The following is a 27,899-nucleotide window of genomic DNA, read 5'->3' on the forward strand; positions in this document are numbered from 1 at the left end:
TAGCCTCTGAGTCATCATCATCTTTCCAGCACATTTTCTTTTTTTAAATACAAAGTCTCACAAATTTGCCCAAACTGGCCTGGAGGTCATTTTGTGAAGAATGTAACACTGCAGTGGGTGTGGTTGCACATGCCTGGAATCCCAGCCCTTGGGATACAGAAGCAAAAGGGCTCAGGGCTGGAGAACAGTCTACTAGTCTACTAGTCTACTAGTCTACTAGTCTACTAGTCTAAAGTCTCTGAGGCCAGCCTAAGCTACATTACAGACACACACACACACAGACACACACAGAGACACAGACACACACACACACAGAGACACACACACACAGAAGCACACACACACAGACACACACACACACAGACACACACACACACAGACACCCACCCGCCCACACACACACACACACTCCTTACTGTGTGTAACAACACTCATGAATGTTCCCGCTATTTAGGAAGCTGAAGCATGTGCTCTGCTGGGCCTCACAGCAAGATTCTATTTCAAAACAAAAAATAGGGGCTGGAGAGATGGCTCAGCAGTTAAGAGCACTGATTGCTCTTCCGAATGGTCCTGAGTTCAAATCCCAGCAACCACATGGTGGCTCACAACCATCTGTAAAGAGATCTGATGCCTTCTTCTGGTGTGTCTGAAAACAGCTATACTGTGCTGTTAATAAATAATAAATAAATAAATCTTTTAAAAAAACAATAAAAATTAAAATACACTTTTAATAATAAATAAATAAATCTTTAAAAAAACAATAAAAATTAAAATACACTTTTAAATAAGAATCACGAGTAAAGCTGGGCAGTGGTGGCGCACGCCTTTAATCCCAGCATTTGGAAGGCAGAGGTGGGCGGATTTCTGAGTTCGAGGCCAGCCTGATCTACAGAGTGAGTTCCAGGACTGCCAGGCCTACCCTGTCTTGAAAAAACAAACAAACAAAGAATCACAAGTAAAAGATTTGGAGCTGGACGGACCGCATCTGTTTGAGAAGATGTCTGTGATTCTATGATGTCACTATTGGCCCCTCGGGATCAGGGTGGAGAACAGAGATTAATGGATTACCTGCAGATGTGCTGGACTCTAGCCAGATACAGGCCATCATGTGTGCTTGAAAGTCAGAAGGCTGACCAGCATGCTAGTGAAGGTCTGGATAGGCTTCAGAAACCAGGAAATAAACCTCATCAAAGCCAAGGACACTCACCTCCAGTATACTCCCATCTACAATTTAAAAAAAGCTCCTCCCTCTGATGAACGTGTCTGCCTCAAGTACTCTGTAATGGAAATGATCTAAAAAGTTGAATTTATCTCCTTGTAAAGAGTTATGAAAAGGAAGGTTAGGGGGCTGGAGAGATGACTCAGCGGTTAAGAACACTGACTCTTCAAGAGGTCCTGAGTCCAGTTCCCAGCAACCACATGGTGACTCACAACCATTTGTAGTGGGGTCCAATGCACTCTTCTGGTGTGTCTGAAGACAGCAACAGTGTACTCATATAAAATAAATAAATAAATAAATAAATAAATAAATCTTAAAGAGAGAGAGAGAGAGAGAGAGAGAGAGAGAGAGAGAGACAGGTACTCAGAAGAGCGGATGTGGAATAGTGACCTGGGAAAAGGCATGTGTTCTGTGTCAGAGCCCAGACTGACCTCTGACTCATGTTCATCTTGTGTCTGGAGAAGAGTGCTTGTTGGCACAGGGAATTGGAGTTTAGGTTACCAGCATGTAAATGCACCACCACCTGTAATCTGCAGAGTCTAGCACCCTCTACTGGCCCCCATGGGTACTGCATAAAAGTGGTGCATGTCCATGCAGGCAAACCAAAACTTCCTTAGCTTCCAGACTTAGTTTCCAGACCACTGGGACCACAGGTGTATGCATGCATCCATGCCAGCTAGGAATCTATATTTTTCTGACTCTCCGTTCCTTTTTTTTTAAAGATTTATTTATTTATTTTATGTATATGAGTACACTGTAGCTGTACAGGTGGTTATGAGCCTTCATGTGGGTTTGTTGGGAATTGAATTCAGGACCTCTGCTTGCTCTGGTCAGCCCCACTCACTCCAGCCAAAAGATTTATTTATTATTATAAATAAGTACACTGTAGCTGTCTTCAGACACACCAGAAAAGGGCGTCAGATCTCATTACGGGTGGTTGTGAGCCACCATGTGGTTGCTAGGATTTGAATTCAGGACCTTCAGAAGAGCAGTCAGTGCTCTTACCTACCAAGCCTTCTCACCAGCCCCTAACTCTCGATTCTATCCTATTTTCTTATGACAGGCATGGCCTCAGAATAGCTTTGAAGGATGGATCTTGAACTCTGACCCTGCCTCTCTGGCCCAAATGCAGGCATTCCAGGAATGAGATACCACACACACTCACTGACTTGTTTGTTTGTGTTTGTGTTTATTTTTGTTTTGTTGTTGTTGTTGTTGTTGTTGTTTGTTTTTTGTTTTTTGAGACAGCGTTTCTCTGTGTAGCCCTGGCTGTCCTAGAACTCACTTTGTAGATCAGGCTGGCTTCAAACTCAGAAATTCACCTGCCTCTGCCTCCTGAGTGCTGGGATTAAAGGTGTGCACCACCATGCCCCGCACTGACTTTTAAGAGGTTCATACCCACCTCTTTCTTACATTGAATCTTGTTTTGTAACTTTCTGAGAGAATGTCTCACTGTATAGCAAGGCTGGGATAGGATTCAGTCTCTCCCCTCACCCTCTTCAGAACTCAGATTATCTGTGACAAACACAGGAACTTGGGAAAGCAAAGGACTTAGCGGGTTTGCCCTTCCATGTCACAGTCCCTCATTATGGACTGAAGCAGAGAGTAGATGCGGCTTACTGTACTCTTTGGCTTGTTCCACTAGATTTTCCTACAGCCCAGGCCCATCTGCCTAGGGATAGTAACGCCCACAGTGGGGTGTGTCCTCCTTTATCAATTAGCAATCCAATGATGCCTCCAAAGACTTGCTAACAGGTCAGCCTCTTCAACAAAAGTTCTCTCCCCTTCTCCAGGTGCATTTGCATCACAGACCCCTACACCTAGCTTGGAACTAATTGTTTTTCAGTCTGAAGAGCAAATCCAGGGCTTCTTGCTTGCTAGAGGAGTACTCCAACGCTGGATACGCCCCAGCCCCACTCTTATCTCTTGCTCCCAGACTGTGAACACCAGTGAAGTAGGAACTATACTTTTGTCAGTATTTTTTGTTTTGTTTTGTTTTAATGTTTATTTATTTGTTTTATGTATATGAGTACACTGTAGCTGTCTCCAGACACACCAGAAGAGGGCATCAGATCTCATTACAGATGGTTGTGAGCCATCATGTGGTTGCTGGGATTTGAACTCAGGACCTCTGGAAGAAGAATAGTCGATGCTCTTAACCATTGAGCCATCTCTCCAGCCCCTGTTTTGTTTTGTTTTAAGACAGGGATTCTCTTATAACCCTAGCTTTTTGTTTGTTTGTTTCGAGACAGGGTTTCTCTGTGTAGCCCTGGCTGTCCGGGAACTCACTTTGTAGACCAGGCTGGCCTTGAACTCAGAAATCCACCTGCCTCTGCCTCCCAAGTGCTGGGATTAAAGGCATGCGCCACCACTGCCTGGTGCTTTTTTTTTTTTTTTTTTTTTTAAGATTTATTATTTGTCATTTATATGAGTACACTATCTCTCTTCAGACACACCAGAAGAGGGCATCAGATTCCTTTACAGATGGTTGTGAGCCACCATGTGGTTGCTGGGAATTGAACTCAGGACCTCTGGAAGAGCAGTCAGTGCTCTTAACCCCCGAGCCATCTCTCCAGCCCTATCTTGGCTTTCTATTGCTGTGATAAAACACCATTACCAAAGCAACAATGGTGGGAAAGGATTTATTATAACTTATATGCCCCATCATGAACGGAAGTCAGCTTCTCAAATGTTGTGAAGCAGGGGCCAGGGAGAAATGCAGCTTACTGGCTTGTACAGTCTGCTTTCTCATACAAACCAGGATCTTCTGCAAAGGGGTAGGGCCACCTACTTTGGGATGGGCCCTCCCATGTCAATTAGGGAAATCCCCCTCCTCCCCCATTGCCCTACAGACTTGCCTGCAGGCTATTCTGACCGAGGCTTTTTTTTTCAAGTGAGATTCCCTTTCTCCAAATAACTCCAGCTTATGTCAAGCTGGAAAACAACAACAACAACAACCAGAACACTATCCAAATATAATTTAGATTCAAGAATGCTTGCTGACAGGATATAATTTTCATGCTTTTTAGACTGTCTCCATGGGAAAGGGAACCTCAGAGAATACTAGGAGAAACACTGCCATCTGCTGGGCAGAACAGGTCATGCTGCCTTTAGGAACCTGTCTAAGAGCAGAAGTTGGATTTATTTTTATTTTTATTTTTATTTTTATTTTTATTTTTATTTTTTGGGGGTGAGTATATGTGTGAGTGCATGTGTGAGTATATGTGTGAGTGTGTGAGTATATGTGTGAGTGTGTGAGTGTATGTGTGAGTATATGTGTGAGTGTGTGAGTGTATGTGTGAGTATATGTGTGAGTGTATGTGTGAGTATATGTGTTAGTGTGTGAGTGTATGTGTGAGTATATGTGTGAGTGTGTGAGTATATGTGTGAGTATATGAGTGTATGTGTGAGTATATGTGTGAGTGTGTGAGTGTATGTGTGAGTATATGTATGAGTGTATGTGTAGTATATGTGTGAGTGTATGTGTGAGTATATGTGTTAGTGTGTGAGTGTATGTGTGAGTATATGTGTGAGTGTGTGAGTATATGTGTGAGTATATGAGTGTATGTGTGAGTATATGTGTGAGTGTGTGAGTGTATGTGTGAGTATATGTATGAGTGTATGTGTAGTATATGTGTGAGTGTATGTGTGAGTATATGTGTGAGTATGTGTGTGAGTGTATGTGTGAGTATATGTGTAAATATATGTGTGAGTTAGAGGACTATACTGTGGGGCCCCCTTTCTCTTTACATAGGTCCCAGGGATCAAACTCGGGCTGCCAGATTCAGACATAAATAGCAAACGCTCTACCCATTGAGCCATCTCAGTTTGTTCTGATGCTGAGGTTTGAAGTGGAGCTCACTGTGTGGTAGAGGCTGGCTTTGAACTGTTCATCCCTCAGTCTCTACCTCAAAAGATTAAAATGCACCTGGGGCTACTTCTAGAGGCAAGTCTTTGCCCAGTCAGCTCCCATTTAAAGGGGAAATACAAAAAGCAGAAACTCACTACTGGTTATATGAAAAGCTAACTCAGAGAAACAGGGATGGAAAGGCAGCTAATAGCTTCTGGGTAACAATTTGAAACCCTCTAACCTGTGGCAGTTTTCTCTTGAACAGATCTAAAAGCTTCAAAAAAAATAACAGTTTCCCCATGAAGTAAGCATAAGCCTGTTGTGTATTTAACCCCAATTAAGGGCTGAGACGATGGTCCGGTGCATAAGGTTCTGGCCATGCAAACTTAAGGAACTGAGTTCAAATCCCCAGCACCCACACAAAAAACTGGGAATCTGTAACTCCAGTATCAAGCTGAGGTGTTGCCGCCTGTCCAGTCTAGCTGAATCTGCTAGGTCCAGGTTCAGTGAGAGATCCTCACTCAGAAAATAAGATGGGGAGGTGGTGGTGGTGGTGGTGGTGTTGGCTGGAGAGATGGCTCAGTGGCCAAGAGCACTTGCTGCTCTTGCAGAGGACCCAGGTTCAGTTCCCAGCACCCACATAGCAGTTCACAATCATATGTAACTCTGGTCACCTCTCTGGTCTCCAGAGGCCCCAGGTGCGTACACACACATTCACACACACACACACACACACACACACACACACACACACACACACACACACACGTAAAACACTATACAGACAAGAGGGGAAAGCCAGGCTTGGTGGCACACACCTTTAATACCAGCACTTAGAAGGCACAGGAAGGTGGATCTCTGTGAGTTCCAGGCCAGCCTGGGTTACAAAATGAGACCCTATCTCAAAAACAAAAAAAAAAAAAAAAAACCACCAACAACAAAAACAACTTTAAAAAACATACTGGGGGAGTGGGGGGCTGGAGAGATGGCTCAGCGGTTAAGAGCACTGACTGCTTTTCCTCTTCCGGGGACAGTGATTAGAGGCACTCAGGATGGTCCAGCGTTTGACAAACTCTCGTAGGCTTTCCTACAACACAGCCTCTAACAAAACTAGGCTGTCTCGAACCCCTGGCAACAGGATTGTTTACCTCTACACCATGAAGGGTGGGAAAGCACCTAAATCCGCATGTGGTGTGTCCCCAGGCAGACTGCAAGGGGTTCGTGCTGTGAGACCCAAAGTCCTTCTGAGATTGTCTAACCAAAGAAGCATGTCATGACGCAGGGCCTATGATGGTTCCATGTGTGCCAAGTGTGTCTGTGACGGGATCAAGCGGGCTTTCCTTATTGAGGAGCAGAAAATCGTTGTGGAAGTATTGAAGGCACAAGCACAGAGTCAGAGAGCAAAATAGATCTGCAGCTTTTTGCACTGACTGCTCTTCCAGAGGTTCTGAGTTCAAATCCCACAACCACATGGTGGCTCAGAACCATATGTAATGAGATCTGATACCCTCTTCAGGTGTGTCTGAAGACAACTACAGTGTACTTACATATAATAAATAAATAAATCTTTTTTAAAAACCAGACTAGGTAGAGATCCATTGAGAGAGATACCTGGGGTTCACCCTTTATTCTTCACCTGTGTACAAGCTTGCTCTCTCTCTCTCTCTCTCTCTCTCTCTCACACACACACACACACACAGATACTAATGTTGAATTGTTGAATTGTTTATACTGAGTATTTGAGAGGCTCTTAATTGAATCAGGCACGGCGTCACAGACGTGTGTAATCTCAGCCACTCTGGAGACTTCGGCAGGAGGCAGCAAATTTGAGCCCAGCAATATAACTAGTTCCTGTCTCATAAACCAGAACCATGGGGCTGGGACGGTGCTTACCTGGCAGGCCAGAATCCTTTGGTTCATTCCCTAGCCTGGAATGAAGCTGGGAAGGTGATGTAGGTCTACTCTAATCCCTGTACTTGAGGTAAGCAGAAGAAGCAGAGAATCAAGGGCTTCCTTGGACCACAGGTTCAAGGGCACTCCTGGAGACACCCAATCTGAAAAGCAAAAGTTTGCTTTGAGGACAAAGTCAGGAGTGGGGCAGCAGACTGTAGACTGTGAATTAGAGGAAGTGCTCTGGATAAGACAGCAGATAAGCCAGAGAGGGAACGGCTAACAGAAGGGAAATCAAACAGAAGGTCCACCTGGTTTCAAACCAAACACACCCTCTAAACTGTAAGGCAAAGAGCTGCTGTTCTAGTAAACACAGAAACATGGCTTCGATGTTGATTTTCCCATGGTTGCATTTTGTTTGTGGCAAGGTCTCCTTGCACAGCCTCACCTGACTTGCACTCCTGTCCTGCCTAAGCTTCTCAGATGTTGGGATCCACAAAGAGTATACTGCCACCATTCCTGGTTATTTAAATTCAAAAATTAAAAGTTTTGCAGTGCTGCCTGGGCAGCTCAAGAGACAGCTCCCAGTACTATCTCATAGCATAGAAAACTCTTTTACAAGTGAGGTAGGTTTGGTTTTTTGTTTGTTTGTTTGTTTTGTTTTTAAAGAATTATTTATTTATTTATTTATTTATTTAAAAGATTTATTTATTTTTATTGTATATAAGTACACTGAGACACTCCAGAAGAGGGAGTCAGATCTCATTACAGATGATTGTGAGTCACCATGTGGTTGCTGGGATTTGAACTTCAGACCTTTGGAAGAGTAGTCGGGTGCTCTTACCCACTGAGCCATCTCACCAGCCCCAAGAATTATTTATTTAATGTATGTAAGTACACTGTCTCTTCTTCAGACACACCAGAAGAGGGCATCAGATCCCATTACAGATGGTTGTGAGCCACCATGTGGTTGCTGGGAATTGAACTCAGGACCTCTGAAAGAGCAGCCATCTCTCCAGCCCCCAGAGGTAGTTTTCCTCCAGTTGTTAATTCAGTTGTTAATTTTGGAGGAGAAAGCTTGTAATCAGAGATTTCTGTCTAATTTCTGGCTCTGGGTTATCTTATGCAAGTAGTCTTAACTTTCTTTTAAATAAAAGCTTAAAAAAAACCCACACATTTAAAAAAAAAACATGCATACATTTATCGGGGGCTGGAGATATGGTTCAGTGGTTAAGAACACAGATTGCTCTTCCGAAGGTCCTGAGTTCAAATCCCAGCAACCACATGGGGGCTCACAACATCTGTAATGAGATCTGACACCCTTTTCTAGAGTGTTTAAAGACAGCTAGTGTACCTATATATAATAAGTAAATATAATGTATATAATAATAATAAATAAGTAAGTAAATAAATCTTTAAAAAAACCAGCTGGGCGTGGTGGCACATGCCTTTAATCCCAGCACTTGAGAGGCAGAGGCAGGCAGATTTCTGAGTTGGAGGCCAGCCTGGTCTACAAAGTGAGTTCCAGGACAGCCAGGGCTATTCAGAGAAACCCTGTCTCGAAAAAAAAAAATCTTTAAAAAAACATAACAAACAAAAACCCCCACATTTATCTAAGTGTGTGGGGGGGTTTCATGAGAACCATTGTCTGAGTAATTATCAGGTTTGGGAACAAGAGCCTTTACCCAGTGAAGTGTCTTGGTTCCAATTTGGTTTCCTCTTTTCAAAACAAACCTAGTAACTGCTTCTTTGGCCACTGCTAGGGGAAAATAAACTAACTGGTTGGCATAGCATACACATGCAATAATAGTTGTTAATATAATTCCTGCTAAGTCAAAGTGCTGTGAGGGCTGAGGTCAGGTGAGTGAAAGCTTTCGAAGCCCACGCTGGCCTTGGACTCTTTCAGATGACGTTGAACTACTGACCCACTTGTCTCCACATCCCTGGCGCTGGGACTCCAGGAATGCTGACCACCACATTTTTAATTCTCCTAAATTTTGTGCATTTTCTCCACTACAAACCAAGACCACACCTTTAATCCCAACACTCTGGAGCCTAAAGTAGGTGGATCTGAGAGTTTGAGGTCAGGCTGGTCTAGCTCGTAAGTTCTAAGAGATACGGAGAGGCCAGGTCTTAAAACTAAAAACAATTGGGGGAGCACGTATATGTTTTGTGTTTCTTTGCTTTTTTGTCGTGTGTGTGTGTGTGTTTGTGTGTGTGTGCACGCGCACCGGCATGCGTGTGGTGTTGCACACCCCTGCAATTCTAGCACTTGAGAAGTTGAGGTAGAAGGTTGGCCACGAATTCAAGGCCAACACGGGCTACAAACTGAGTACTACGGCAACAAGGGCTATATCTCAAAGCCCTGTTTCTAAAACAACAATAAAAAAAGATTTCAGCCGGCCCAGCACTTGGGAAGCAGAGGCAGGCGGATTTCTGAGTTCGAGGCCAGGCTGGCCTACAAAGTGAGTTCCAGGACAGCCAGGGCTATACAGAGAAACCCTGTCTGGGGGGGGTGGGGGGGGGGAAGATTTTGAGTTCACTGGCTTATTTTAATACGTGAACTTTAGAGAAAGAGAACTTTAGAGAGAGACTATAAGTCCTCCGCAGCCACCAAATGACCTAAGAACCTGGGCTCCATGACGCCTAGCAATGAAGCGCGGCGGGCTGCTTCTGGACCGTCTTTCTGTCCACTCAGCGCCAGCGCGCATCCGTGATTGGGGTGTTTGCAGCCCGCACCGCCTGCCTGTAAGTGTGCACTGGCCACCCCTGGCCTTCGAACATGGAAGGTCACTACGTGGCTCCCGCATCCCGCTCGCTCTCATCTCTCTTTGAAAGTGTGGCGTTTTCATCTGCACCAGAGCACTCCGTCGTCCCCAGCCCTGGCGCGTTTCCACGAACTCCGACTGCGCAGAGGCCGATCCTCTCCCCGCCAAAGCTCTGACGCGCGCCGGTGTCCCGACTGTCCCAGCCTCCCGCGCCTTTCCCCGCCTCCCAGCGTTCCTCCTCCTCAGTGATTGGACGCGGTTCCTGTCCCTTTTGACTCCAGACCACGCCCCCTCCCCACCCAGCCGCCTCCAGCTTCTCCTCAATCGAACCCGTGGCGCTCCTGGCTGGAGGCTGTGAGGGGACTATGGGTGTACCTGCGGGATCCGAGTCGTCCCGGACTGGCCCCTCCCCGGACCCCAACCACTCCCACCGGGCCGGTCCTTCCCCCCCCCACCCCCCCCCCGCAGGCTCCACTGGCCCCAGGACTGCTCCCGGGCTCCTAGTCTCGCCCGCCACTCTTCCGCCCCTCCCTCCTCGCCGCCGCTCGCACGTCTGGAGCGCCCGGGCCGAGCGGGTGGCGCGCCGGGGGCATGCGCTCCATGAGGGCTCTGCAGAACGCGCTGAGCCGCGCGGGCAGCCACGGTCGGCGGGGAGGCTGGGGTCATCCGAGCCGGGGCCCGCTTCTGGGCAGGGGCGTCCGGTACTACCTCGGTGAGGCCGCAGCGCAGGGCAGGGGGACGCCGCACAGCCACCAGCCGCAGCACTCGGATCAGTAAGGCTCGCGGGACAGGGGCAGGGGACAGGCTGGCTCCCACTCCCACTGTCGTTCTCGCTAGCTCCCTGGGAGTCCCCTTCCCCAGAGAGCGAGCGCATCTCATCTCCTCTCCGCGCTCACTAGCCTGCGATGCCTTTTCCTTTAGATGTGGGGCTTTGGGTCCGCCGCGCTCGGGCGGTCAGGTGCTGTCCGCCGCGCTCGGGCGGTCAGGTGCTGTCCGCCCGGGAGGGCGTTTGGGCAGGTCGGTCTTCGAGATGATGCCTGTCCAAGGTGCGTACTTATTTGGGAACGCAGATGGGCGCGGAGTGTTGCTTGGTGCACGTGTCTGAGTGCAGGGCCGAGTGCACACCTGCCCATCCCCAGCCTCTCTTCTCTGGTCCCAGTATTTTAGGGAATTTTGTGGATATCGAACAGCTTCCTGCCCCAGGTCCAAGTGCGCTTGGGTCTGACTGTGTGGGGTTTCTTGTCTCTGCCTGTCGTCAGTGGGTAATGTGCGGTGTGCGTCATTGCTGATGCGCACGTAGGTGCGTATGTGTCCGGAGTGTTTTTGTAGCAGAGCTTAACCGTGGAATATCTTATATGCTGGCAAAACACTGATAATCAAGTTTCCAACTTGGTTTTGGAATGCGTTGATTATTCATAAATGAGAAAATTGTGAGACAGTTCCTAAACCAGTCAGCTATTGCGTTGCTCTGCCTCTCTAAATTGAAGTGTTTTTCCCCTTTGGGGCCATCTTCAACCCAGGAAGTCGACCCCCCCCCCCCCAGCATACATTGCCCAGGAATGCTTAGTAGCTGGGCTTTCTCTCCAGCCCCAAGAGGAGTGTTTTCAAAGCATGAAATTTGTTATCCTCAGACATCCAGCTGGACGTTGTCCTGGTAGCTCCTGCCTCATTATGGCAGTATAGGAAATGGACCGTTTTTTCCCTATCATATCAGCTTAGTGATATTTAGAAACATATGCACACCATAATTAAATGAACCAGACTGACACAGCAAACTACCTCAACACCAATAAATATGGTTGGGTAAGCAAATACCATTTGCTTATCCGTTCCCTTGTAAGACCTTTGGGGTGAGGAGCCAGAGGCATCCCTGAGTCCTCCTTACGCATCACAATTCACTGCAGTATGTGACAGAATTGTGTTGTTGTTTGTTTTTTCAAGACAGGCTTTCTCTGTGTAGCCCTGGCTGTCCTGGAACTCACTCTGTAACCCAGGCTGGCCTCAAACTCAGAGATCCATCTGCCTCCACCTCCCCAGTGCTGGGATTAAAGTCATATGGCACTACTACCTGGATGTGACTGAATATTTGTAGGAGACCTAGTTTTTTGTGGCTGCTTGTGTTCCAGGGAACTAATTGGTAAAGGTCTTAAACCTTGGCTCCCTTTGGAAGGTAAAGGAGGTTGGCAAAGAGGAAATACATTCTGATTATTAATTCTAATAATTCTGATTATTTAAAAGTATATAGTTTAGGGCTTCAGACCCAGACATTCAGAGTACTTGTTACTCTGGCAAAGGACTTGGATCTGATTTCCAGCACAGCACGTGATGGCTCACAACCATCTGTAAATCCCAGGGACTCACATGGGCATTCATACACACACAAATCTTAGGAAACACTTAAAAATAAAATACTTGCCAGGCGTGGTGGCTCATGCCTTTAATCCCAGCACTCGGGAGGCAGAGGCGGGCAGATTTCTGAGTTCAAGGGCAGCCTGGTCTACAAAGTGAGTTCCAGGACAGCCAGGGCTACACAGAGAAACCCTGTCTTAAAACAAACAAACAAACAAACAAACACCTAATAAAACCAAAATACTTAGCTTCGTTTTATTCTGTTTTTAAAAAGAATACTGTGATAGGTGCTAGAGAGGTGGCTCAGAAGTTTAAAACACTTGATACTTTTTGTTTGTTTCTTTCTTTTTTCTGAGACAAAGTTTCTCTGTGTAACCCTGGCTGTCCTGGAACTCACTCAGGACTGTCCTCAAACTGACAAATACCCTCCTACCTCTTCTTCCCAGTACTTCCAAGGCTGAGATTGAAGGTGTGTGCCACCACCATCCTGCTTGGTTTATGAACTTTTTAAAAATGTATATAGGTGTTTTGCTTTGTATATGTGTCTGTGTACCACATGCAAGCCTGGAACTTGCTGAGATCAGAGGAGGTGTTGGATCCCCTGAAACTGGAGCCACTACATGGGTATTAGGAATTGAACCCAGGTCCTCTGTAAGAACAACTGCTCTTAACCACTAAGCTAGCTCTTCAGCCCTGGAGTATGTGATACTCCTGAAGAGGGCCCATGCCCAGTTTCCAGCACCCACTTGGTGGTTAGCGCAACTATCCATAACTCTAGTTCCAGGGTACCTGGTTTGTTCTGACTTCTCAGGGTACCAGGCTGGGTGTGTTGGCCTTTAGTCCCAGTATTCTGGAGGCAGAGGCAGAAGGATTTCTGTGAGTTCCAGGACTGCCTGAACTACATAGTAAGTTCTGAGATAGCCAGGCCTACATAGAAAGACCCTTAGAACAAACAAACAAAATCCTAGATAAGTCAAAGATGAAAATAAAAACCCCAGTATTAGAGATAACTAGTTAATACTGTGATATAACCATATGTATCTTATATATGTTATGTATGTATGTGCTTGTAATTTAACAAAAATAAAATTATGATATTCATAGTAATTGGTAAGCTATGTTTTCCATTTATGAATTTATTTTTAATTGATCTTTAGTGTAAGCATATGAGTACCAGTGTGCCACATGTTCATGTCAGTGGACAACTTTGTGGAATTGGTTCTTTCCTTCTACCTTTACGTGGCTTCTGGGGTTTCATGGGTCAAACTCACTGCCAGAGTTGCATAGCAAGCACTTTTTTCTGCGGAGCCATCTTGCTTACCCTATATTCACTTTTTTAAATGGCTTTCTAAAAGTTTTATTTTGCCGGGCGTGGTGGCTCACACCTTTAATCCCAGTACTTGGGAGGCAGAGGCAGGCGGATTTCTGAGTTCGAGGCCAGCCTGGTCTACAAAGTGAGTTCCAGGACAGCCAGGGCTATACAGAGAAACCCTGTCTTGAAAAACCAAAAAAAAAAAAAAAAAAAAAAAAAACCCAAAAAACAAAAAAAAAAACTGTCTAAGCTAAGCATGATGGTGCATGCTTTAGTCTTAGCACCCAAGAGGCAGAGGCAGGTGGATCCCTGAGTTCAAAGCCAGCCTGGTCTACAGAGTGAGTTCCAGGACAGCCAGAGCTACACAGAGAAAGCCTATCTTAGGGGAAAAAAAAAGTCTTCTAAGTCTAATAACATTAAAAGAAGTCTTAAGATCAGCGGTTCTCCACCTTCCTAATGTATTAAAGGGCTTAACTCTTTAACCCTTTAAAACAGTTCTTCATGTTGTGCTGACCCCCAATCGTAAAATAATTCTCATTGTTACTTCAAAACTTTAGTTTTGCTCCTGTTATGAATTGTAATGTAAATATCTGTGTTTTCTGATGGTCTTAGGCCCCTCCTGTGAAAGGGTTGTTTGACCCCAAAGGGTCAAGACCTACAGGTTGAGAACCATTGCTTTAGATGTTTTTGGAGTTTTATACCAGTGTGAGAGACCTTTGCGGCTGGCATGGAGACAAAAGCATACAGTGGCAGAGAACAGACAGGAAGTTGGTGATTGGCTGATTTTATATAGGGCAGTTTATCATGGAGTAAGGTCTTAGATAGGCCTCACTCCACCTGAGTGAGGTAGACATCCTATATCTTTATTCCATAGATAAGTAATATTAAGTGGGCTTCCTATAGCAATTGGGAGCAAAGTAGGACTGCACTGTGCAGGAGAGAAGAGGGTGCATTTGAGAGAAAATAGGAAGATCAATTTGTCCAGTGTTAGTTTCTAACTCACTGCAGACGCAGAATGTGGGAACAGTCAGACGGATGCTGTGTTTCCATCTCGTCCCCATCCTCACGGGAAACACAAAGACACACACCATTGCTGGATGCACTCTGTTTCCAGTGTTTGCCGGACATCAGTACGTGCAATGATTTAGGAGGTGGCTCGAAATAAAGGACTGAAAAGTTCAGAGTTCCTTTTAAAAGAGACTAGAGAGTCAGATTGGCAACCTCTCGCACTGGGGTGGAAGTTAGGATCACAGAACCTGCCAGATGGTTCAAAGAGGAGGCCTAGGATGACAGCCCATGACAGGTCCGTGTTCCAGGAGGAGGAGGAGGAGGAGGAGGAGGGAGCATCCTCAGGCTTCTGCCTTCCCGTCTCTTTCCCCCAAACAGTGACGCCTCACACAGCGGCATGCTGCCTCGACTTGGTGACCTGCTTTTCTACACTATTGCAGAGGGACAGGAGCGTATCCCTATCCACAAGTTCACCACGGTGAGTGGCTATCTATCTGCCGATTCAGAGAACTCTGATTCCTTAGAGTCTCTGGAACCTGTGAGGAGGATGGTCGAACAGTATAGGGTAGCTAATGGCTGCCACTGGGGGATGGGAAATACAGAGGGGTAATGGCTGCCTGGGCTAAAAAGCCAACGCCATCCTTCCCCCAAGTCCAGAGGAGAACACCTTTCGTGAGCTGTGGCAAGAGGCTTGCTAGCCTTCCAAGTTCCAAAACCAATTTGTTCTACCAGTTGTAATTGGGGTGGAGTGACTTGAGTAGCTATTGGGAAACACTGAGGTATGGATTGCTGTCCTTGGCTGACCTAGCCAGACCTCTTCTTCCCCCCCAAAGGCTCTGAAGGCCACTGGACTGCAGACGTCAGACCCACGGCTCCAGGACTGCATGAGCAAGATGCAGCGCATGGTCCAAGAGTCCAGCAGCGGTGGCCTCTTGGACCGAGAGCTCTTCCAAAAGTGAGAGCCCCAGAGATGAGCATTGACCCCCAAAACAGTTCTGTAGGAGGAAAGATCTTGGGAATTAAACAGTTCAACCCTTCATTTTGTTAGTAGCTTCTAGAAGATGTTCTCATACATATATGGTGTATATATTAGGACTTCTCAATGCTAAAGCCCATAGCTGTGGTTATTCTGATTTTAACGTTTTTTTCTCAGAATGTCTTGAGATATCTTTCCATGTCTTTAGAACATATCATTTTAGAGGTTAGGAAATTTAAACCTAGGGAGATGAAATGATATTCCAAAAGTTACACGACTGCTAGTCCAAAACCAAATGAACACTTCAACCTTCTTTACCTCTGACTTCCGTGCTCCCGAGTGAGTCCCAGCTGTGTCTCTCCAGCTCCTAACACACTCGTGTCTGGGATCCAGGTGTGTGAGCAGCAACATTGTGCTCCTGACTCAGGCATTCCGAAAGAAGTTTGTCATTCCTGACTTTGAGGAGTTCACGGGCCATGTGGATCGCATATTTGAGGATGCCAAAGAGCCCACTGGAGGCAAAGTGAGGGCCAAGGGGACGAGGGAGGGGAGAGGGCTCTGGGCCAGATACACAGTGCTTCTCAGAGACGCCTTGGGGCTGTGGACTCAATGATGGATGAGCAGAGCCTATAAAGTTGAGGGCATGTTTTCATGTGTTTTCACTTGTGATTCTAGTAGCACGTGACTTAGGACCTTTATGGATGTGGATGGCAGAAGCTAGGGTTTGGTGGCACAGGCCTGTAGTCCCAGCTCTTGTTGGGCTAAGACAGGCTCAGAAGTTTGAGTTCAGTATTGGTTACATAGGGAGACCCTGTCTCAAAGTAAAGAGATTCAGTCCAGCCTTCAAGGAGACTTACAGGGACTGAACCTGAGAACCTAATCCTAGAATTGCCTTTTTTTTTTTTTTTTTTTTAATATTTCATGGGCTCTACTGTTTGGACTACAGAGATGTATGGTTGAAAGGGACTAAAGGCCTTGTTGGTTCTGGAAGGAATATACAAAAGGGGACAGATTTTAACTTTTACCTCAAAGTTTCTGACCCTGAGTACTGCTGTGCTGTTCTCCATAGTCACCTGTCTCCCCTTTCTCTACCCATTTATGCCCAGGTGGCAGCCTACATCCCGCACCTGGCCAAATCAAACCCAGACCTTTGGGGCGTCTCCCTGTGCACTGTGGATGGGCAGCGGTAAGATGCTGGGTGATGCTGGGCCTTGTAGTGCACCCCTTTAATCTCAGGACTCAGGAGGCAGAGGCAGGAGGATCTCTGAGTTTGAGACCAGCCTGGTATCATCCTGAGTGCCAGGACAGCCAGAGCTCTGCAGATAGACCCTGTCTCAAAACAAAGATGCTGGGTGAGAGGCAGGAGCTGAGAGAGCACAGGTGAGGAACAAAGTCTAGCCCCTTTTATGGTACCTGTCTCCTCCAGGCACTCTGTGGGCCACACGAAGATCCCCTTCTGCCTGCAGTCCTGTGTCAAGCCCCTCACTTACGCCATCTCCGTGAGCACCTTAGGCACTGACTACGTGCACAAGTTTGTGGGCAAGGAACCCAGTGGTCTGCGCTATAACAAACTCTCCCTCAATGAGGAAGGTGAGCATCTCCAGGGCTCAGGTTCATACCTGCCTTCTGAGCCCCGTGCCTCGCCTCCTCCTCTGTGTCTTAGCCTTTGCTCTCATCCAGGTAGGAACTGGACCCAACCCCGATTAGCTTCAGAGTGGGAACAGTGCAGAGTAGGCTTTCTTGGTGACTGACAAGACTGAGTGGTTTGTATTTCCCCAGGAATTCCCCATAACCCCATGGTCAATGCTGGTGCCATTGTGGTCAGCTCCCTGATCAAGGTCAGTGCATTTCTAACCTTCTGAAAGGTAATTTCTCAACTCCCCTTATCCCTACATCCCCATATCTGTTCAGTTCTCCAGGCAGATAGGGCAGGGGGTGGGGGGGTTCCTGAGTCATTTGAGAATTAATAAGAGGCATGGAAAAAATGCATCAGGAAGTCCTGTGCAATAAGCTGTGGATGTTAGTGATAGCTGCCACATCCGTCCCCTCACCCCATGTGCTCCCTGCCCCCTCCCAGAGTTCTATGAGCAGGTCATGACCTTTGCCTAGGACCAAGAGCCAAATGCCAAGGGCAGGGGGAGGACAACACCATCAGGCATTGATTGGCCACTCCTGGGTGAGAGATATGCTGACAGAAGGGTGAATGGCCAGTCCAGGGCAGTCATTCACGTCACCTGGAACTGTGAGTTGGCCTTGAGCAAGTGATGTCCAACAGGCCCATCAGCTGCAGGTCTCCCAGGGCTTGAGCAAGAACGCAGGAGCAGTGTGGGCAGCGACACTCTGGGGCCAATCACGGTCCCTCCTGAAGAAGGTGGTGTTAGGAACCCTTCCCCCTAGGAACTCAGGTTTCAGAGTCCTGGAGTGTTGACTCCTACCTGAGCCTGCAGTGTTGACGGAAGTGAGCCTGGCGTGTGTGTGTGTGTGTGTGTGTGTGTGTGTGTGTGTGTGTGTGTGTGTGTGTGTGTGTGACTGTCTGTGTGTGTGTGTGTGACTGTCTGTGTGTGTGTGTGTGACTGTCTGTGTGTGTGTGACTGTCTGTGTGTGTGTGTCTGTCTGTCTGTTCTGTGTCTGTGTGTCTCGTGCGTGCTAAGGTAAGCATATCTCCCTGTTCTGGGGAGTCCTGTCGGCAGCCCTATCTTTGGGACCTGCCTCATCTCATCTTCTACTAGAGTTGGGGATGAAGAACATTTGGGTAGAACATTTGCTCCACCATGTACAGAGACCCAAGGCACTTCAATCTCTGGCACTGCTATAAAGAAATAATTTTTGTTTCTTTATCACTATATCTGGGGATATCTCAGTGGCAGAACATTTGACCAGCATACCTGAGTTCTTAGTTTCAATCCTGGTAGTAGAAAGAAAAATCAGGGCTGGTGAGATGGCTCAGGGGCTCAGGGGGTAAGGGCACCCGAATGTTCTTCCAAAGGTCCGAAGTTCAAATCCCAGCAACCATATGGTGGCTCACAACCACCTGTAACAGAGATCTAACACCCTCTTCTGGTGCGACTGAAGACAGCTACAGTATACTTACATATAATAAATAAATAAATCTTTAAAAAAAAAAAAAGAAAAGAAAAATCATTCATCAATATAACTGAATATTCAGCAGACACATTCCATTTCTGTCACAGAGGATCTGGGAATCAGGTATAAGCTAGAGTGAGGCTATAGAATGGGGCATAAAGGTTGGGGGGGGGGTATAGGCATGGTAGCATATGCCTATAATGCCAGAACCTAGAAGTTCTGGGGCTGGAGAGATGGATCAGCAGTTGAGAGCACGGACTGCTCTTCCAGAGGTCTTGAGTTCAATTCCCAGCAACTACATAGTGGCTCCCAACCATCTGTAATGGGATCTGAAAACAGCTACAGTGTACTCATATACATAAAAAAAAAAATCACAAGTTCAAGGCTAGTCTGGGATACCTGAGACCTCTATTTAAAAGTAAATAAATAAATAAAATGGATAGTAGTAATCATGGATAAGGTGGAATTTAGAGACCGAAGTGGAGACAGAAGGAGTGAGCCAGGAGAGAGGAGAGGCAAGTAGATGGGGTGAGGTTATCTGAATCCTCATTCCTTGATAATTTACATTTTGTTTGTTTGTTTCAACAATCCTCCTGCCTCAACCTCCCAAAAGCTGGGATTATAGGTGTGCATCACCACACAGGCTGGTGGTCTGGATTTTTCTCACTAGACTACATAAACCTGCATGCACAAAAAGTCTCAGCTGCTTAAACAAGAAGTATCTGGTGCCTATAACATCAGTTACTCCAAGGCCAGAGGGGCTCTCAGCCACGGGACAACCCAGGCCTGACTCAGAGCAAACAAAGGACATTGTAAAATGTAACATTCCCAGAGCAAACAAAGGGCATTGTAAAAAATAACAGTCCCAGTAGCAAGGTTTGACTAAGCCCTCCTGCCCCTGCTGTCTGCCATCCTCCCAGACCTGGAATGCTGATTGCTTTCCCTTTCCTTCTGTGCAGATGGACTGTAACAAAGCAGAGAAGTTCGATTTTGTAAGTTCCTCACACTCAACCCTTTCCTGCCTTTCTCCACCGCATGCTGTCCACACAGCTGCTACAGCTATCTCCAGAGGAGTGGGGACCACTGGCTTCAGCTTCTTGAAGTCCCTACTCTCCCGGGGAAAGAGAGGGTCTGAGTGCCTTATCAGCCCGGGTGTGTTAGCTAGCGATCCTTAGTCTAAAGGCGTCTTTCTTACCTCTCTTCTCTTCCAGGTGTTACAGTATCTGAACAAGATGGCTGGGAACGAATTCATGGGGTTCAGCAATGCCACGTAAGACTCTGTTTAGGGGGCTGGCTGAGTAGGTTGTACCGTTGAGCATGTGTGTGCTTGGTGGGGGAAGTCGAGGAGGGAAGGGAAAGAAGAATATATATTATCGTAGGAAGAAATTTGGGGGGAATCTTGGCCTCTCAGCTTCCTCTGAGCTTCTGCATCGACATTTACTTACTTGGAGAAATAACATCCCATGTCTGATTACCACATAATGAGAAAGGCAGCATGCTGGCTTGTGCCGAGGCCCTCGTCAAGACTCAGAGCCAAACATCTTGCCAAATTTCCTAGACAGAGCCACTAGACAGCTTCGGGTGGGTTTTGTTTCTGTTTGTTTACATTTAACCACAAAGCTACACCAGGTATTTGTTCAGGTTCTGAAGTTCCCACTAATGCTCTGTGAGACTGTAAAGGCCCGGCTTTCAGCCTGACACAGGCAACAGAATTCTGTATCCCAGGAAAGGTACCCTCCCTCTTTCCCCCCTACACACCCCTTAAGCTTCAAGCATGAAATTTGGTATTTGCTTCAGATTCCAGTCAGAGAAGGAGACTGGGGATCGGAATTACGCCATCGGCTATTACCTCAAGGAGAAGAAGGTAACTGGGAAAGGTCGTAGAGAAAGTCCCTGAGAGTTCTACTGCCAGGTCAATGGCAGGGGGTCAGGCTATGTGAGCCCCTGGCAGTGTGAGCCTATGTCCTGAAGAGACTGCTACACCCTGTTCTTTGCAGTGCTTCCCTAAGGGTGTGGACATGATGGCTGCCCTTGATCTCTATTTCCAGGTAAGCAAACACTCCCGGGGTCAAGGGGACGGGACAGAGTGCCCTCCTGTTAAACGGTAGACGCTCCTCTCTGGTGGTTCTGTTAGAACGTGTTGAAAGATCTAGATGTAGAGAACGTTATTCTACATTAATGTGTTCGAGTCTACACTGCCCTTTGACCTCTCTTGTCTCCGTAGCTGTGCTCTGTGGAGGTTACCTGTGAGTCAGGCAGTGTCATGGCGGCCACTCTGGCCAATGGCGGCATCTGCCCTATCACAGGGGAGAGCGTGCTGAGCGCCGAGGCCGTGCGCAACACCCTCAGCCTCATGCATTCCTGTGGCATGTATGACTTCTCGGGCCAGTTTGCCTTCCATGTGAGTGTTATCTGCTGTCCAGTGCCAAGAGGAGAGGGTAGCCAGGCAAATAGGCTAAGAATCCTTAGGGGATTTTGTCAAATACATCACATTCCTTAAATATATAGACCCTTTCCATAGCTGGCTCCCATCTTAGATGCCACTTCTAGGGAGAGGCATGGCTGATTTATTCCTCTGTTCCCCCACGATAGGCTCTCACTGTGCAGCTGAGGGCAGTCTCAGAGTCAATGATCCTCCTGCCTCATCCTTTAAAGTACTAGAAGGACAGTCATGCACTTAGCCTGGCTTTTTTTTCTTGTTTGATTTGGCATTGGGGATCAAACCTACACTGGGTAAGCCCTGTACCACACTATAAACTTCATCCCCAGCCCTGAAGACTTTCCTGGTTGCTCTGTCTCAAACAAAACTACATCCACCTCTGATTGTAGCACCCTGGTCCTTTTTGTGTGTGTGTGTGTGTGTGTGTGTTTGCTTGTCTATTTATAAAGGTTTATTTTTATTATTGGAAGGGATTTGTACAGGTGAACGTATGAGGCCACTGAGGGTGGAGGTGTTGGACCACCCCACACGCTGGAGTTATGGGTGCTTAAAACTGAACTGGGGTCCTTTGCAAGAACAGCCCAGGCTCTTAATTACTGAGCCATTTCTCCAGGTCCCACCTCACTTTTAAAAATATATATACATTTTAAAATTCCAGTGCTGGGGAGGCAGCGGCAGAACAATATCTGGTTTGAGGAACCCTGTCTCAAAAAAACTTTTATTCATTTTTAAGTTATGTGTATGGGTGTTTTGCCTGCGTCTATGTCTGTGTACCATGTGCATGCAGTGCTCAGACAGGACAGAGGAGGGATCAGATCTTTTGGAACTGACAGACAATTGTGATCTGCCATGCAGGTGTTCTGAACCAAACCCTGGTCTTCCACTGAGCCATCCTCCCTTCAGCCCCCAGGTCCCATTTTTAAAATTTAAAAATGTATTTATCATGAGTATATATGTATGCATGATGGTGCATGTATGAAGGTCAGAGGACAACTTTGTAAAGGCTTTTCTCTCCATCCACCTTTACATGGGGTCTGGGGAGCAAACTTGGGTTGCTAGACTCGCACAGCAAGCACCTTAACTGATAGGCCATCTTGAAAGCCCCTGTTTATCTTTCTGTCTGTCTTCTACTCCTAGAATAGAAGTTGACCGAGAGGCCACTTCCTGGGGCTGGAGAGACAGATGGCTCTGTGTTCTGGAGCACCTGCTGCTTTTGTAGAGGACCTGGGACCAGCTCACCCACATGGTGGCTCATAACCATCTGTAATTCAGCTCCAGAGCATCCATTGACCTCCTCTGGCTTCCTTGGGCAGTAGGCACACATGTGGTACACATACATACACTCATATACATAAAGTTAAAAAGTAATTTGTCTTTTTAAAAGGAAGGTCGGAGAACACTTCCTGGTTTGAATACAACACCCAGGAGAGTGCACAGCAAGCATTCCCTAGCTCTATTGATGCACACGGTAGAAGAGAGTAGTCGAGGCAGATAGAAAAATCTAAGAGGTTGACGTGGGTGTGGCCTTGCCTGTGCAATCACTTTGACTAGTCCACCTTGTTCCTCAGGTGGGCCTGCCAGCCAAGTCAGCTGTGTCAGGAGCCATCCTCCTGGTTGTACCCAATGTCATGGGCATGATGTGTCTGTCGCCGCCGTTAGACAAGCTGGGGAACAGCCAAAGGGGCATCAACTTCTGCCAGGTGAGTTGTTCTGCATATAGAAGTTAATACTGTTTAGTCAAGAATAAGTCAGTGGTGCTGGGCTGTGGTGGCGCACGCCTTTAATCCCAACACTCAGGAGGCAGAGGCAGGCGGATTTCTGAGTTCGAGGCCAGCCTGATCTACAAAGTGAGTTCCAGGACAGCCAGGGCTATACAGAGAAACCCTGTTTTGGAAAAGAAAAGAATAAGTCAGTGGTCAGCACTGTAAGAGCAACTGTGAGCTCCCAGGAAGGACAAGGAATAAGTAAACAATTCTTTTGGCTTCTAATTCTAGAAGTTGGTGTCTCTCTTTAACTTCCACAACTATGACAACCTGCGGCACTGCGCTCGGAAGTTAGACCCACGGAGGGAAGGAGGAGAGGTTCGGGTAAGGAAGACCCGGTAGCCTAAAGGGTATTTTAGAAGGTATCATACATTCCACAAGACTTCAGCAGTGGCCTTGGTGAAGAGGCCCACGGAGGAGGGCCTCGGGGAGAGCTGAGCATGGCTGGGTTCACAGCCACAGTTCTTCTCAGGTGGGTGCAATGTGTGTTCCAGAACAAGACCGTGGTGAACCTGCTATTTGCTGCATATAGTGGAGATGTCTCGGCCCTTCGAAGGTAATTCTGTCATGACTAAATAGAGGTAATAAAATACTCGCAGTCCCACATCTTATTAGGACACTGTGCAGCAAACTGCTAAATGCTTCGGTTTACCCGTTAGACTAGAGAAGCTGCATTTAAATAAGTGTCTGTAGGCTCATTGTGTACACATGCCTGCTTGCCCAGTTGCACATTTGTATGTGTGCCTGTGGTAGCCAGAGGACAATTTCAGATGTCATAACCTATCAAGCCCCAGGGACTTACCTGTCCCCACCCCCCACCAATCTAGGATTAAAAACCAGTGCTACTATTTTTATTTTTTTTTCAATGTGGAGTCTGTGGATCAAACTCAGGTCTTGGCAGGCAAGCACTTCACTGAGCTATCTCTCCAGCCTGAGGATTTGTTGTTTTAAAATCAAAGCGCCTGCTGTGAGTTAAGAATTCATCAACTCAGCTGGGCTAGTGGCGCATGTCTTTAATCCCAGCACTCGGGAGGCAGGCGAATTTCTGAGTTCAAGGCCAGCCTGGTCTACAGAGTGAGTTCCAGGACAGGGCTATAAAAAGAAAACCTGTCTCGAAAAACAAAAAACAAACAAACAAAAAGAATTCATCAACTCAGGGCTGGAGAGATGGCTCAGTGGTTAAGAGCACTGACTGCTCTTCCAGAGGTCCTGAGTTTAATTCCCAATAACTACATGGTGGCTCACAACCATCTGTAATGGGGATCCGATGCCCTCTTCCGGTGTGTCTGAAGACAGTGACACTGTACTCACATACATGAAATAAATAAATAAATGAATCTTAAAAAAAAAAGAATTCATCCACTAATGGCGTGGGTTTGGCGAGCATAGTCATTGGAAGTGACTCATATACAATCCTCAATGGATTGCCAACAGGAACCCATCCAGTCTGGCCCCACTTCAGAACGCTATCTAAGTGATTCCAGACTGGCAAGGGTAACCCACGCGACTTCCCACTCCCCTCAGGTTTGCATTGTCGGCCATGGATATGGAGCAGAAGGACTATGATTCCCGCACAGCCCTACATGTCGCTGCAGCTGAAGGTATCTTTTTGGTTTTGGATTTTTTATTTGTTTTTCATGGCAGGGTTTCTCTGTGTGGCCCTGGCTGTCCTGGAACCTGCTCTATAGACTAGGCTTGACTCAAACCCGGCCTCCCAAATGCTGAGATTAAAGGCATGTGCCAGCACTGCCCAACCTAGCTGTAGGTATTCAGAGGGTTAAAGAGAAAGAGCAGAGTGGAGGGCCCTTTCTCTTCTACCAGATGTCCCCCTATCATTGTGCCCATAAAGGGCAATGGCTAGTTTTGTCTACAGGCCTTTCACCCGACAGGGAGACTAGACTGTAACTAGGGGCTAGCAAGAGCAAATATTGAGGACTTTTCTCCTCCCCTCTGGTACAGACTCTAGCTACCGAGGGTCTACACCAAACAGTTCAGAACCTACCTGCACGCTCTCATTTTCCTCCTACCTATATTCCTAGGGCACATTGAAGTTGTCAAATTTCTGATCGAGGCTTGCAAAGTGAATCCTTTTGTCAAGGACAGGTGAGTAATATTTAATTCTAAAGGGAAGGAGGTCAGCCTTCCGGCCATTGTGCATACACATGCAACAATGGCTCTCTCCGAGTCCTCTTTGCCTAACTGTGATCCCTGCTCCTCACAGGTGGGGCAACATTCCCCTGGACGATGCTGTGCAGTTCAACCACCTGGAGGTGGTCAAACTGCTTCAAGATTACCATGACTCCTACTTGCTCTCTGAGACTCAAGCTGAGGCGGCAGCTGAGACCCTGTCCAAAGAGAATCTAGAGAGCATGGTATGAGCACAGGCCCAGGGGCAGTCCCTGCTTCAGAAAAAGCATGAGCTGGCCACACATTTAACCCACAGCCACCAAAAATACTACGGCAAGCTGCTTCCTTGGGGATCGACACAGCCATTTGGTGACACAGGCCAGTGTTTTCTGAGAATCAAAACGCCCCATCAGTTCAGTGCACAGCACAGAGAAAAGCCTCAATGGATACCTGAGCAGAGCTAGCTACAGAGACCTCCAGATACAGCTCGAGAGTAGCCCGGGTCTTTACCCAGGTCCCCTTTTCCTCTCTGAAGAAATCATCATGCCAACAAGCAACTTCCTTGGAGAGCCTCTAGCTACATGCATATGTATCTGCCGCAGAGTAAGAGAAATGGGTGAGAGCCAAACCACGTGGCTTTAGAAGTCTGCGGAGATCTGTCCATCTTAGCCAGGACACGCTGCTACTGCTGACAGCAATTTTATAGACAGAGTATTTTGTGTTCAAATAAACTTTAATTACATGAATTATAATTTTTATTTTATATTTTGCTAAATTTAGTCGTTCTCTTTCTCCCCTAAGGACATCATCAGTTATCACCATTGTAGCACCCAGGGTCAGACAAGTCCAAACTGAATATTCCGCATACATATTCAACTGTTTCACCAGGTTTTCCTCAAACCAAAATACTGCTTTTATTAAGTACATTCTGTGGCCAAGGGAGATGGGAGTTGTGGGTCTGAACAGGCTCCAAAATGGATTGTGTAAAGTTGTCTTTTTTCTGGAGCTTTGAACTGTGGCAGATACACAGAAGGAACTTATCGAGGGTAACGTTTCTGGCACCAGAGCCATACATGTCTCCCTAGTGTCTCTTTCCCTTTGTCACATAACTGGCACAATGGTTATGGCAAACTGCCTAGGTATCAGGTATCCAGAAGACAGATGGACTCAGAGTGGAGATAGCTGCATCTGGGTTGGACTGACATCTCTAGTGCTGAGGTACAACTGAGGAAGCCAGAACCCAAGAATCTGAGGTGCATCAGAGAAAAGGCCAAGCCTGTGGCTGCCACTCCTCCAGCCAGAGGTAGAGAGCATTTACTCTAGAGAATCTGGTGAGCCCCCAAAACAAGTTACATGTGGATAAGGGACGGGCCGAGAGGCAGGACCGCAGGACTGAACAGTCTAAGGTGTGTGGGCACAAGTAGAAGGACCCAAAGAACTGGCCTGAGGAGGCGAATCCCCTGATGACCTAGGAAACTGGCGACTTTGGCTGTATACCTAGCTCTTACAGAGTAGGGCCCAGGGGAAGATGGCTACAATATTGCACAAAGGATCCCAACAGAATTGTGAGAGCTACCAGTTGCTTGAAACAAAGTAAAATCGCTTTAGACACTAAGGACAGAAAGCTGACCATGAGCACGATTCAGGGTCTTGGCCACATTAGAGGCCCTTGGGCACTTCGAGTCCTGAGTGGGTTAGCAGCTCTCCATCCCAAAGAGCAAAAGCAGGTGCCACTGGGCCCCGGAAATCTGTCTGTAGTGTGTGGATCACAGAGATCCGACTCACATCCACCAGGCTCAGCTTCTTTGCCTCATAGTCCAGCAGCAGCCCCACCTTCTCTGGTTGCCCAATACCCTTAATTGGAGCTTTTTCGTTGGCCAACATGCTGTGCCACTTGCGCTGGGCATAGGAGAACACCCAGGAACGATCATCAGCACCAACGCAGCTGTCCCGGGACATGTCCACGTCTGCCACTCCTATCCGGAACTGCTGGGAGCGCTTCACTGTTACCTCCCAGTAGTGTCTGCCACTGGTGACTGTGGTGTCTCCGAGCACCACTGCCCACTCCCGGAAGCGCTCCAAATTCAGGGCCACCTTGGTGGGTTCCAGTCCCACCAAGCCATATTTGACACCCGTGTCGCCTCTGAAGAGTGCCAGGCTGCTGTGGGCCGTTTTTTCTTCCAGTTTGAAACTGATGCCTGAGGGCAGAGCAAAAAAGAACTCGTAAACCTAGGGCTGTGTTTGATCTGAAAGCTGTCCAGGCGATGACGGGAAATCGAGAAAAGTCAATGTCAAATGTTAACATGGAAAGAGCAGAGGTGCCGCTTTAGTAAGACAGCCCTGGGAGCTGCAAATCACTGACTGGGGAAGCCAGAAGCCGGTGCCCCAGGTTTGGAATCTTGCTAGATCAAGGCAGAGGGGAGAGAGGAGAAATGAGGAGTGGAGTTCTCTGATCGCGCTCTGGGAATGACACGTTAACTACTTTGGAGTGACAGTAAAAAAGAAATATGCCTACCTCTCCGGGATTCCACAGCAGGGACCCCCCATCGCTTGGTGCCCCAGCGGTACAACTTCCAACAGCGTGCAAAGGGCAGCGCCATCTTGTGCCACAGATGCACGGGGCACGCCCCCAGGGGACACCGACCAATGACTGGTCCGCGCCCGGAGCACGTGGTGCGAGACGCGAGTGTCGTGAGAAATCGGTATCTCGGTGATTTCTAGTCTGGCGAGCTAGATCAATACGTGAAGAGACGTACTGATTATATCTCAACTAAGTAGGATACCCCTCTCACACACACACACACCCAGAGAGCCTGTGTAAACAGAGTCTCTGATTTGTTTGGTTTTGAAACAGGGTCTCCTGTAGCCTGGATTGGCCTGGAATTCATTATGTAGTCATGGCTGGCCTCAATTTCATAAAAATCTACCTGCCTCTGCCACCCAAGTGCTGAGACTAAATTAATGCATGCGATACCAAGTCTGGCAAGATAAAAGAAGTATTTTTTTAAAGTAGTTTAATCCGGGGGGGGCGGGGGGAGTGACACACAGCCCTCAGGAGGCAGAGGCAGGCAGTTTTCTATGAGTTCGAGGCCAGTCTGGTCTACATACCAAGT

General features: G+C 47.2%; 2 protein-coding genes and 1 pseudogene across 4 annotated transcripts; 2 read left to right on the forward strand and 1 right to left on the reverse strand.

The window, feature by feature from the left end:
• Positions 1-6,114: 6,114 nt before the first annotated feature.
• Positions 6,115-6,478, forward strand: Gm4556 (annotated as a pseudogene).
• Positions 6,479-10,227: 3,749 nt separating this feature from the next.
• Positions 10,228-25,597, forward strand: Gls2 (glutaminase 2 (liver, mitochondrial)). Of its 3 annotated transcripts, none has more exons than NM_001285779.1 (18): positions 10,228-10,500; positions 14,775-14,874; positions 15,230-15,351; positions 15,737-15,895; positions 16,479-16,558; positions 16,799-16,962; positions 17,152-17,210; positions 19,416-19,448; positions 19,668-19,726; positions 20,254-20,320; positions 20,454-20,504; positions 20,681-20,857; positions 22,465-22,596; positions 22,891-22,983; positions 23,154-23,215; positions 24,184-24,260; positions 24,699-24,762; positions 24,881-25,597. In NM_001285779.1, exons 7-18 carry the CDS (start codon positions 17,169-17,171, stop codon positions 25,035-25,037), a joined length of 1,014 nt encoding a protein of 337 aa, NP_001272708.1. In that variant the 5' UTR covers positions 10,228-10,500; positions 14,775-14,874; positions 15,230-15,351; positions 15,737-15,895; positions 16,479-16,558; positions 16,799-16,962; positions 17,152-17,168; the 3' UTR covers positions 25,038-25,597. The 3 variants fall into 3 exon arrangements, with proteins under 3 accessions (NP_001272708.1, NP_001028436.2, NP_001272706.1); NM_001033264.3 differs by having other exon boundaries at positions 15,766-15,895; NM_001285777.1 differs by lacking the exon at positions 16,479-16,558 and having other exon boundaries at positions 15,766-15,895.
• Positions 25,501-27,387, reverse strand: Spryd4 (SPRY domain containing 4). The gene is made up of 2 exons (NM_025716.2): positions 27,302-27,387; positions 25,501-26,984 (listed from the first exon to the last, which is right to left on the reverse strand). The coding sequence occupies exons 1-2, from the start codon at positions 27,384-27,386 to the stop codon at positions 26,446-26,448; spliced, it is 624 nt and encodes a 207-aa protein (NP_079992.1). The 5' UTR covers position 27,387; the 3' UTR covers positions 25,501-26,445.
• Positions 27,388-27,899: the final 512 nt, after the last annotated feature.

The sequence above is a fragment of the Mus musculus genome, chromosome 10 (genome assembly GCF_000001635.26).
Source record: "Mus musculus strain C57BL/6J chromosome 10, GRCm38.p6 C57BL/6J".
In the NCBI taxonomy this organism is placed as follows: Eukaryota; Metazoa; Chordata; class Mammalia; order Rodentia; family Muridae; genus Mus; species Mus musculus.